The sequence below is a fragment of the Grammomys surdaster genome, unplaced genomic scaffold (genome assembly GCF_004785775.1).
Source record: "Grammomys surdaster isolate TR1022 unplaced genomic scaffold, NIH_TR_1.0 334, whole genome shotgun sequence".
NCBI lineage: Eukaryota > Metazoa > Chordata > Mammalia > Rodentia > Muridae > Grammomys > Grammomys surdaster.
In genome coordinates, this window is record NW_021604753.1 from 949,765 (window position 1) to 962,382 (window position 12,618).

Here is a 12,618-nt window from a genome sequence, read left to right on the forward strand (position 1 = left end):
TTGCCTCAGCGGGGGCCTTGCCTCAGCGGGTGCCTTGCCTCCGCGGGGGCCTTGCCTCCGCAGGGGCCTTGCCTCAGCGGGTGCCTTGCCTCAGCAGGTGCATCCAATCAGCCCGAGTCTGCAGAGTCCTGACAAATGGAGCTCAACTATGAAATGTAAGGTGGACCAATATGTATATGGGAGTTGTAGCAAAGAATCCTTCATCTTATGTCCTTTCACATGCTTGCTTTAGCAGAACATCCTCTCTCTTGTGTCTACTTCAGTGAAACGTTCTTTCACCAGTCTGCCTAAGTCTTTCACCTGTGTCCACTTCAGGAAAACACTCCTTCATGTGTTTGTCCCGGCAACCATCAACACAACTGACTCTCCAAAGACCAGTAAGTTTCCACTTCAGATTCCGCACCTTTATAGCCCCAACTTGGCCTCAGTATAGGAACCAGTCAGATGGGGGTGACTTTTTCCTAGGTATAGTGTGACCCAGACCTTTGTCCTGCTCCTCTGGCCTGGAAAGCCCTGCTCTGAAGACAGGTTTGGGGCTTTTGGTCAGCTGAGGAGGTGGAGGGGTGCCAGACTGAGGGTACAGAACTTAAAATGAGTGTCTCACCTGAGCAGGAGCTCTGAAGCCAGCAGGGGATCCTGGGCAAATCTCTCTTTTCTGACTGGACTGCTCTTTTCCACTGTACCTTCATCTCTAAAACCAAGAATGGTGCATTCTTGTGAATTTTCACTGCCTTGAAATGCAATATAATGTTTTTTTGAAACCTAAAAAATTCATCTTGCACTCAATGTAATGATTTGTAGAGAAACAGCCATCTTTGAGTAGAGGTGCGTGCCACTTGAAGGAAGAGGCAGACATATCAGAATTCTTTGAGGCCAGTCTGGTCTACAGAGAGTGAGTTCCAGGACAGCTATACAGAGAAACCCTCTCTCAAAAAGCCAGTGGTTAACCACTGGTCCATCTGCCCAGCCCGGCTTGGTTTTTGGCTTTTTGTACCCATAATAAATAATAATAATTTATGAAAAGAAGTATAAAAATGAGATATATTTAAATAATTGCTACTATTTAATGAGAAAGTGCTATTCAATTTTTTTACTATTATTTCATGTGCATGAGTGCTTTATTTTTATATATGTCTATTAACCACATATGTGCCTAGTGCCTTCAGAGACCAGAAGAAGGTGTCAGATTCCCAACAACTGGAGTTACAGATAGCTGTGAACTGCCAAGTGGGTACTGGGAGTTGAACCAGAGTCTTCTGGAAGAGCAACTAGGGCTCTTAGCCTCTGAGCCATCATCTCTCTAACTCCAAAAGTACTGTTTCTTAAATATATATATTGTGTGTGCATACATGTGAGCATGTGTACATACATGTGTACATATATGTGTGAATGTGTGCATATATGTGTGCATGTGTACCTGGAGGCCAGAGATTGATGTCATGTGTCTTTCTCAATCATTCTCCACCTTAATTTCAATTTTAAAAAGACATTATTTTAGTTTATGTGTGTTGTATTTACTTGTATGTATATCGGTATACCAGATGCATGCCTGGTGCCCACACAGACCAGAAGAGGGTATCATGTCCCCTGATGCAGAGATACAGATAGTTGTGAGCCACCATGTAGGTGTTCAGAATTGAACCCAGGACTTCTGGAAGAGCATGCAATACTCTTAAAGTCTGAGCCATCTCTTCAATCCCATTTTGATTTTTTTAAAAAAATTATGTGTGTATGTGTATATTGTATGTGTGTGTGCACTCATATGTGGGCCATAGTGCATTTGTATAGTCAAACGACAGCTCGGATGCCTGTCCTCTCCTTCTATCTGTTTGAGAAAGAGTCTTTTCCTGTTCATTGTATTTATGCCAGGCTAGCTGGCCCTCAAGTTTTTAAGGGTTCCCACCTTGTTCTAGAATTGTAGACATGCGTTACTGTCCCTGTCTTCACATACATTCAGGAATCCAAACACAGGTCCTCACACTTGCCATAGAACCTTCTTCCCAGGCTGATGTTTTCATTGTTTGTTTATTTTTATTTTGCTACAGGTCTGTTTATATAGCCCAGGATGGCCTCAAACTCTTGATCCTCCTGTCTCAGTGTCCAGCGCTGGGATTGTATTTGTGCGTTGCTTGGCTAAGCTTATTTAGTCCACTTTTCTCCTTCCTTCCTTCCTTCCTTCCTTCCTTCCTTCCTTCCTTCCTTCCTTCCTTCCTTTTCTTTCTTTCCTTCTTTTCTTTTTTTTCTTTTTGACAGGGTCTCATTATGTTGACCTGGTGACTCTGGAACTTGCTGGCCTCAAACTCACAGAGATACACTTGTCTCTACCTTTTAACTGCTAGAGTTAAAAATGTGTTTCACCATGCCCAGCTCAATCTTTTTTTGTGTTTATTTTTTGCTTGCTTGCTTATTTATGACAGGGTTTCACAACTTAGCTCAGACTAACCATTAGTCCCGATTGGCCTTGAACTCCTTGGATTGTAGAAAATAGGGATCTGACTGTACATTCCAAAAAGATGTACCCAGTAATCACAAGGATGTTAAGTCACATGCAGAGGGAGGAATAAATGACCATTTAGGGACTAAGATAGCCTAAGATATCTTGGGTTTCAGCCTGTATCATTTCAGCACCCCACAGTCTGAGGTTTTTATTAGTCAGTCAGACTTTTAGAGTGTGTAATATAGTGATGGAGGAGACCCTTTGTTCACCCCCCCACACACACACACACAAGGTCTCCTGATGATGTTACAGGATTTGCAACATAAGGAAAAGCTGACTGGGGTGGACATTGAAATTTTTTTCATGTGTCTGAGGCAACACAATAGCTTCTTCCTGAAGGGTAGACTGTAGGAGTAAGGCACGGGATATTAGACCACATCTTATTCTCCTCTATGACCCTACATGTTCTCTCTTGAAGATGAGGTAAGAGATATTAATAGAAGTTAGAAATAACAGCAGACACACATGGGACATTAGCCATATTCTCTGCCAAATATGGCAAAGGAATCAGTCACATCCTGACTTCATTGGGTTTCAGATGTTTGTTCATTTGTTTGAAAGATATTTTTATCTTATACATATAAATTTTTGCCTGTGTGTATGTATACTATATGCATGTCTGGTTTTCAAGGAGGCCCAGAAAAGCAAGTCAGATCCCCTGCAACTGGAGCAATGGGTGGCTGTAAGTCACCATATGGGTGCTAGGTTCTCTGTGATAGAACCACTCACTGTCTTTTTTTTTTTCTAAGACTTTCACCTGCGGCTTCACATGTGTATCATGAGCTACATTCCCAGATCTGGGCTGTAGATGTTTTAGATGTTTGAGACAAACACACCAGATAGCACAGACCTATGATTCCCTGTCATGGAAAAGGGTGAAGAGAGACATCCAGCATAGGAAAGGACTCTGGAGGAGGAGAGAATCAGAGCTTTGGAGAGAGTGGTTTCTGAGGTTCTGACTTGGGTGAGGCTCACAGCACTCACATAGATGAACTGGAGAGGCTGTTCCCTGAAGGGTAGACTGCAGGAGCAAGGCTCTATGGCTCCCATGGAGCTGCATGAGGGCTCAGCAGCACTGTGGAAAAGGGCCCTGCTCAGCTCGGAGCTTCATGGCTCCTCTAGGGCTCTTAGTCTATAGTGTGAGGCAGAACTGACTGACTCCCCTGAAAGGGAGAAGATTCTGTGTGAAGAAATTTTCACATGGTTTTCTCCAGATACGTTGTCTATGTCAGTTTACAGAGCTCTGTGGAGAATAGTAGTGCAGGTAGCTCTGAGTGGCTGCCAGGATGCAGACAAGATGGGCTGATGAGCTGCCCTGCTAGACATCTTCCCCACACCTCAATCCCTTCTAGTTTCCTTGGGTTCTGAGCGTTATATCAGACCATATCCTATTCTCCTCTATGCCCCTCCCATCTCAGGACCTGAAATCAAATCTATGAGGCTCCTTGGGACCTCAGCTTTGCCTTAAAATTTTATAAGACTGAGCATGTGGAGAAAGTATCTTGTACTCTTTCCACAGCAAACATCATTAACAGATATCCATTAAGATATTCCAAACTAAGATTATAGATGTGTCTTAGTTAGGGTTCTATCGCTGTGAAGAGACACAGTGACCATGGCAACTCTTATAAAGAAGAACATTTAATCGGGGCTGGCTTACAGTTCAGAAGTTTGGTCTATTAACTTCATGGCAGCATGCAGGCAGACATGGTGCTGGAGAGGTAGCTGAGAGTTCTATGTCAGGATCTGCAGGCAGTAAGTCATTAGGCCGGGCTTGAGCTTCTGAAATCTCAAATCCCATTCCCAGTCATACATAACCACACCTACTTCACCAAGGCCATACCTACTCCACATCCAATATAAAGATAGCTTTGGCTAAAAGATTTGTGATTCCTGTTTTAAAAGGCTGGTGTAATAAAAGCCACACCTAAAAAAAAAAAAAAAAAAAAAAGCTGGCCAGGTGGTAGGTGGTAGTGGTGCACATCTTTGATCCCAGCACTTGGGAATCAGAGGAAGGCAGATGCCTGTGAGTTTGAGGCCAGCCTAGTCTACAGAATTTCATGACAGCCAGGGATATGTGGAGAAACCCTGCTTGGGTGGAGGGGAGAGAATCTACAATAAAAGTCACCCTATACCAGATACAGAAAGGATAGTTATGATTACACTCAAATATCTGGACCTGGAGACTGAAGAGAAGTTGGTTTCAATACATGTAACTATGGAGAAGGGAGGTGGGGTACAGATATCCATGAACATTCATTAAGGGTTATAGAGTGTCTCGGAGAACAAAACGTGCCCATGGAAACATTATCTGGTCAAAATAAACCAATAAGTTTCCTTCTGCAACAATGATTCCTACATGCGAAGCGCACCCTCAGAGATACCAAGCAATAAGTGGTATTCACATTATAGTGTGAGATTTGTCCCCGCCCAGTGTTGCCTTTCCTTTTGCCCAACACAGTGCTGTCCCCACATACTTCTTGTCATAATGTCATCTTGACTCTGCTTCCTGGAAGATCAGCCGACCTTGGATTGCACATGGTGTGATTTGACGCCCATAGAACATAATCACACAGAAACCCTGGGGGTGGCAACAGAGCCGTGCTTTCCTTTGGATGGCTGTGGGTAGTTGTGGTGGTTAGAATGAGAATGGCTCCCACAGACTCATATGTTTGAATGCTTGGTCCACGACTAGTGGAACTGTCTGGGAAGGGTTAGGAGTTACGGTCTTTTTGGAGGAGGTGTGTCATTTGGGGTGAGCTTTGAGGTTTAAAACCCCATGCCAGGCCCAGTGTGCCTCTCTCTTCACACAAATAAGGATGTAAGCTCTCAGCTACTGCTCCAGCACCATGTGTGTCTGCTTCCTACCATGATGATCAGGGACTAGCCCTTTAAAACTGTAACAAGCCCCCATATGCAAAGCACTTAATTTCCTTGGTTATGATGTCTCTTTATAGCAATAGAACAGTAACTAAGACAGAAATATTGACTGTAGGTCTTGAGGATGTTGAAAATATCCTGCATTTAGACCTGGGTGGTGACTCTGTTTATATGGTCCATAAACACACACAGCACCTGAGCTGTGCAGGCAGAGGAATGTCTGGTGAAAAGATGGCCCATTCCTGGTGCTGAGCAGTAGATAAATCGAGCAGTGAACACAGGAGAGCACAGGAGGCCTGCAGTACAATTCTCTGTGACAGTCGCCCACTCCCTGGAAGTACCATGTCCCAGCAAACTAAGAGGTGCTGGGGGCAGCTGGGAACAGAGGTTTCTCCACACATCCCATGTCGTAGTCTTTTTCTTTTTTTCTAGTGTAAGAGGTTTATTAAGGGAAAAGAGAGGGTGGGAAGACCACCTTCGAGTGGGAACATGAGGGAGAGATAGAGACAGGTAGACAGACAGACAGACAGACAGACAGACAGACAGTCCTGGGGCTCACTCTGTAGACCAGGCTAGCCTCACACTAACAGTGATCTGCCTGCCTTAGCCTCTCCAGTGCTGGGACTAAAGGTGTGCACCACCACCACCACGAAGCTTCGGTTAGTCTTTGTCTTTTTTAAGATTAGTTAATTAATTGATTATATGACAGCACTATGTCTGTCTTCAGACACATCAGAAAAAGGGCACTACAGATGTTTGTGAGCCACCACGTGGTTGCTGGGAATTGAACTCAAGACCCCTGCCTGGGCTATTTCTGTACTTGCACAGAAATTCCTTTTTTGTTAGTTTTTTGGGTTTTGGGTTTTTTTTGTTGTTGTTGTTGTTTTGGTTTTTATGTTTGTTTTTGATGCTGGAAATAAAACCCAGGGTCTCATGCATAGTAGACAGTGCTCTACCACTGAATTTTATCCTCAGCTCTAGAGCAAAATTCTTTACAGAAGTTATAGCTTAACTCAGTAATCTATTTGACACTTGTGATGACCACACCATATAAAAGGGAATGAATTTACCCAAAGTCTCCAAGATTATAGTTGGAATATAAATCAAGATCCATTTTAGGGAAAGACTTCACCCTGAGTCTTCTCTGAAGATTTCAGGAAGGCCATAGTAAGTAAACTATATATTGTTCTTCTAACAGCATTAGTTCTTCAGGACAAATGGAGTTTTGGTGCAGTTACAAGCAAGCCCAGTTCTCAAAGCTTTACAACAGCAAACATTCATTTCTTAGGCCAGAGAGATGGCTCAATGGGTAAGAGAGGTTGCTGATCCTGTGGAACACCAGAGTTTGGTTCCCAGAACCTAGGTCAAGAGCGTCCCAATTCCCTGGAGCTCTGATTCCAGAGATCTAGCAATCCTTCTGGCTTCCATAGGCACCTGCACTCACAAGGTTATATCCTATATAGAGACATACAAACAAACATATAATTCATTTTTTAACTTTAAAAAGGTTTTCTTGGGGTCTGTGTGTGTGCCTTTAATTCCAACATTCAGGAGGCAGGAGAATTTCTGTGAGTTCAAGAGCAGTCTACTCAATAAAGTGAGTTATAGGACCATATAGAGAAACACTGTGTTGAAAAACAAACTAACAAACAAACAAACAAGATTTTTTCCCCAATATCTTATAACCACAACAGACTAAGTGCTTAGCCTTCATTGGGACCAGCAGTTTTGAGGCAGAAGGAATGACATACCTAGACACTTGCTACATCTAAAACCTTCTGCTAAAGAGTGACCTAGGTTCCTTTCACCATATTTCATGGGTCAAATGACCCAACTTCCACTCTGCTAGGTGAAATGATCATTATTATCAATGATAAGACATACAAGCTACCCAGACACTTGGGGGGGGGGTGTCGGTGTGTGCATTCATGCGTGAGTGTGTGTGTGTGTGTGAGTGTGTATGTGTGTGTACTCATATATCCCAGTCTAGCCTCTTAATATGAAACCAAGACCTGAACTTGTGTTCCTCCAGTCCAGCAGCAGCCTGCAGAGTGCTGGGATTATAGGCACACATCATCTGGTTTAGCTATTTTGCTTGTGTTCTCCATTAATACTTCCTTCTCTGCTGGTATCTAGCTGCTACAAACCTTTCTCTCTCTCTCTCTCTCTCTCTCTCTCTCTCTCTCTCTCTCTCTCTCACACACACACACACACACACACACACACACACATTTGCATATGTTTCTTTCTCCAATACTATAGCTTTCTACCGTTAGGCTTTGCCATCTTTATAGTCAGAAAATAAGTTTCTTCCATTAGCCCACACTAAAATCAAATACTTCCTAGTAGGAATCTTTATGCCTAGGTCATCCACCAGGGGGAGACCTGTATCACCGCTCCTGGAATTCCTACTAGCTGCAGGACCTTTGCCCATTTGAGTCTCTCTTCCTTTGGTGTTTTTGCTCCATGGTCTCACCACATTCCTGCCTATCTAGGAAGTTCATCTCTTACCTGGCTTGGAGAGTTTGAGTCCTGAGGGAGAGGAGTTGCAAGATTTCTGTCCCTGACCTCATGTTCTATCTCAGCAGATTTCAGACCTGGCTCTGACCACCAGGGCTCTAACTAAATTCATGGGTTTCACTCTCTGTGGCATTCTCCACTGGGCAACCCTTAACCAATAAGAGGCAGGAGCCTAGAGCTTCTTCTATTTGTTCTCTGAATGGGCACTTAGGATATAGTTTCTAAATGAATCCCTAGAAGGTCCTGTTTGTGTGAGCTGTGCTCACTCAGACACAGAAACTTGTTCTTGCATTTCTGCCTTCCTCTGTGCTTCATCCTCTGCTCCCTGAATATACTTTACAGCACCCTTGAGCCCAGGCTCTGTTTTTGGGAAATGATAGATCATCCTATCTGAGACCTGGAGGTTCATATCCTGGAACCAAAATCCTTTGCTATCCTGTCAATGTCCTGCTCACATCTTCACGTCCCTTATGTCTTCATCCTGTCCCTGCAAAGTCTGTACCCAGTCCCCTGTTGTGCCCCAGTACAGAACCTGCCCTTGAGGACATAGTGGTCAGTCCATGATAGGGACACAGTGAATGAATAACAGAGGGACCGAATAAAGTTTCTACTCTTTCCTAACTAATGGATATTGGAACTCCAGCCTCAAACATACTTAGCAGCAAGCACATCCACTGAACGGTGTCTCCAGATCTTCTTTTTTTTCTTTAACCCCCTTACCCCTGGTTTGAGAAAGGATGTCAGTTACTCAGGCTGACCTTGAGCTCAATCTGTAGCTTTGAGCTTGACCTCCCTTGGACTGTCCTTGAACTTGTCATCCTCCTGCCTCAGCCTCCCAAGCAGCTGCTGGACCTATAGACCTACCTGAGTTGATTCTTTTTTTTTTTCTAACATTTATTTAGCCGACAGAGGTGGGGAATGTGACCCATGCACCTATGGAGGGAGGTGGTTCTTTACTTCTAGAATACAACTCCTGGAATCAGATTGAGGTCCTGAGGCACTGTAGCAAGGGCCCTAATCCACTAAGCTATTGCTGGCTCTCAGTTTTCTTAGACAAGCTTTTGCTCAGTAGTTCAGGCTGGCTTAGAACTCACTATATAGTTTAGTCTGGCCTCAAACTCACAACAATCTTTCTATCTCAGCCTTCCAAGAGCTCAATGTCTTTCCCATAGAGCAGAATTAAAGAAAAGTAAGAAAGAACTCCCATGGGAGGGTCTCCAAGAGAGAGGCCCTCTTCATGATGAGTCTTGAGGGGCTTCACAGCACCTGTCCCTGATCTCAACTTCTGGTTTTTATCTGTCAGTTGAGCACCCTAGTATCTTTCAGGACTTCAAAACAGTGCCCCATGGCCATCTGCAGGGACCTTCCTGGAACAAGTGGCTACAGAATTGAGGTCACAGGAGGACTTACCCTTTCCTAAGGATGCTGAACACTCAGGTTGTCACTTACATTTTCTATAATCTAAAAACTTGGAGCATTTGAAATCTTATCTGGCCTTTATCAAAAAGCTTTGACTGAGTGGTGGCCAAGCCAGGCAGACAGATCAGTGATGGCCACACAAGAAGCATGACATGAGACTGCAGAAGGCGTGTACACTCTAGTGGGGAGAGCATTACCCACTGGGTAGCAGGTAAGGAATTCACAGGAAGACGTGTCCCTGTGATATCATAGCAGGGGCCGAGACTGGCTGAGCACCAAGTGGAATGAGTTCTAATCATGGCCTCCTACTTCTCTTTTCTTCTTCTTCTTTTTCTTCTTCTTCTTCTTCTTCTTCTTCTTCTCTCTCTCTCTCTCTCTCTCTCTCTCTCTCTCTCTCTCTCTCTCTCTCTCCTTTCCCTTTCCTTCTCTTCCTCCTTCTTCTTTTTTGGTTTGTTTTTTTGAGACAGGGTCTCTCTGTATAGCCCTGGCTGTCCTGGAACTCACTGTGTAGACCAGGCTGGCCTCAAACTTAGAGATCCACCTGCCACTGCCTCCCAAGTGCTGGGATTAAAGGTGTGGACCACCACCCGATAGGTTCCTCTACTTTTAATCTTAACATTAAAAAGTTATCTTAGTGTGTATATATGAACATGGTGATGGGAGAGCACAGTACAAGCACAGAGCTCAAAGGAAAACTGTGTAGAATCAGTTCTCTTTCCCCCTTTACATGAGTTCTAGGATCAAACTTAGGTCTCTAGGCTTGTGTGCTTCCCTCTGAGCCATCTCACCAGCCCTTTGGTTTCTGAATTCTCAGAACCTCAGTGTCTATGACAGTGAATGGGTTGGGGACTTAGGCTCACAGCCTGTGTTGTAAACCTTCAAGCCAAGGAAACCCAATTTCACCTTGTCATTTACTTAATTTTTCCCCCTAGAGATCATTCTTACCTTTACTAGAATTTATCCATGGGGGAGGGGATCTCCGCTGAGATCAGACATAAAATCCAAACAACAAAAATTGGTGCCTAATTGAAGTGTTGCCTCAGGGGCAGAAAGCAATAATGTGTCCAATTAGCATGCCTTTTCGGTATGTAGCATCCCTTGAGTATGTCTCTTTGCTTACACCCTTCCCCAGAAGAGCCATAACCATCAACAAACGAGAAGCCTGAGGCAGACCCGCATGGAACAGCTACTCTGGCATAATGCTGGAATGGTGTCCTGCTCCGCTCCATTCCAGCCCCTGTGTCGTCAGCGCCCCTCCCCCACCTCTCTGAGGTCCGTCTCATTGTATAGTCTAGGCTGGTTCAGAACTCACATCCTTCTGACCCAGCTTTCTAGTCCATCACCACCAAGGCTTTTACTAGAAATGGCTACCTGACTTTGGACAACCCTTAACTACTTTAGTTTCTTGCTTGGTGGTGGTATTAGTGGGGAGATTGTAAAGAGTTATTTGTGATTGCCTCACAGGAGCACAGTTACCGGCGTAGTAAAATGTTATGGTAAATTTGCATAGCCCGGGGTAAATTAGAATACCGCTCCCTCCCACCCCCGCACTTTCACAGCAACGACGGCAGCATCTTTACAGAGTGTGGAGGCATCCCCGGACCTGATCCCCCTTTGGCCTCAGCATTCCATTTGGTGTCTGGATTACTTTTTGGAACTAATCTGCAGAAGTCAGACACTCCCCAAGGCTCCAGGTGACCACTCCTGCTTGACTCCGCCTCACGGAAAGAAGGTGAGGTAGGGGGCGGGGCTGGTGGTGGGGGTCGGCAGGATTGGTGAGTATACTGGTCCTTCTGGTCAGTCCCACACCTGTCACACTCCTATGTGTGGGCCACCTCTGTGACGGGCAACAATGCTGCTGCTACTGCTACTGTTGCTGCTGGGACCTGGACCCCGACTCAGCGAAGGTGAGTGAGGACTGGCTTCACCCAGCCTGGGTCAGCTGCCACACCTCCCTATTTTTTCTCACTGCCCCAACTCAACACCCCTTCCAGCACCCGGAAACCTTAAAATCCCCAGTTTCTTCTTCAGATGCCCACACATCCACCTTCCCAGACGCTCAGGAGTCATGTCTCTGATTCTTTCTAGGGTCCTCCACTCAGGCATTTCACTCAGGAACTCAGAAGGGGGAGAGGGGTAGTATTAGAGTCCTCCCTTCATGAACCCCATAGCTACTGCAGTCCTCTCCAGCAGCCTGAAGCTCCTAGCCCCTGATCCTGAGTCCTGTGAACTGGCTATCACTTCTCTTGCTTGTGGGGTCTGAGGTAAGACTTCCAGGCAGGACTCCGTGGATGGGAGGAACAGGGACAGAAAGTAAACTCGAGAGTTTAGGAGTGGGTGAGGAAATCCCCTTTAGAAAGGCACTTCTTAGTGATTCCCTAGAGTACAGTAAGACATACAGGCACAGAGCCAGCCCTGGCCTTACCTGGGTACGGGGCTGCAGGTGTGAATCTTCTGCCCCTGGACAGGCTCACCCAGATCAACATCTCAGATGCCACAGTTGCTCCAAGCAGCACATGCTGAGTAGTACAGCTCAGAGATGCCTATGACGACCCACACTGGGCGTACACCTTGGGCTTTTACAATGCCCTGTGGGTCCTGGCACTGCCATTGGAGGTTGCCCACAGGTAGACAGAGCAAACAGACCCCAGCCTGACCTGCCCCACCTATGTTGGCACAAAGGGAGTGTTTTCTTTGGTTCCAAACTTAGTGCTGCTGTGCGTCCCTCACCAGGGCCCTTCACGGGCTGTTTCAGCCTCTGTGAGAGCAGAGCAGCTGTGGGTGGGGAAGGGGAGCCCTGCAGATGGTTTCAGGGTAGGGTGTTGGGAGTGGTTAGGCTAGGTGTGCCTCACCTGGTGGCTCCTGAGGTCAACAGACCTTTCCTAGAAGCCTTTCTGTGTGCCAGAGCTACTTGAGTCAGATCTGTTCTGGAAGAGCACCCAAGCTAGAAGGGCACCCCCATAAATAGGCAGCAGCATTGGCCACTGGCAGAGTAAGGCAGCAGGGAGCAGGCTGAAGAGAAGGCAGGGGCAGTAGTGTGATGGCCTGACTGGAAGGAGAGCTGGGTTCTGGGGAGGTAGGAAGGCTTGGGGATCCAGCTTGGGATCTCCACTGGGGCTTAGGGTACAGTGGAGCTGTACCCCAAATCCATGGACACACTTTCAGTCCCATCATTCAGGAGGCTGAAGCAGGAGGATCTCTGTGAGCTTGAGGCCACCTCATCCACAGAACACATTCTAGGACAGCTACACAGAAAAACTCTGTCTTGAAAAAGCAAAAAAAAAAAAAAAAAAAAAAAAAAA

General features: G+C 45.6%; 1 protein-coding gene across 1 annotated transcript in view; it reads left to right on the forward strand.

Moving 5' to 3' along the window:
- Positions 1 to 11,095: 11,095 nt before the first annotated feature.
- Positions 11,096 to 12,618, forward strand: part of LOC114630279 (group 10 secretory phospholipase A2) — an 11,330-nt gene continuing 9,807 nt past the window's right edge. Inside the window, exon 1 of the mRNA XM_028778406.1 lies at positions 11,096 to 11,223. Within this exon, the coding sequence (XP_028634239.1) occupies positions 11,169 to 11,223 (55 nt within the window). The 5' untranslated portion in view covers positions 11,096 to 11,168. The remainder of the gene's footprint in view (positions 11,224 to 12,618) is intronic.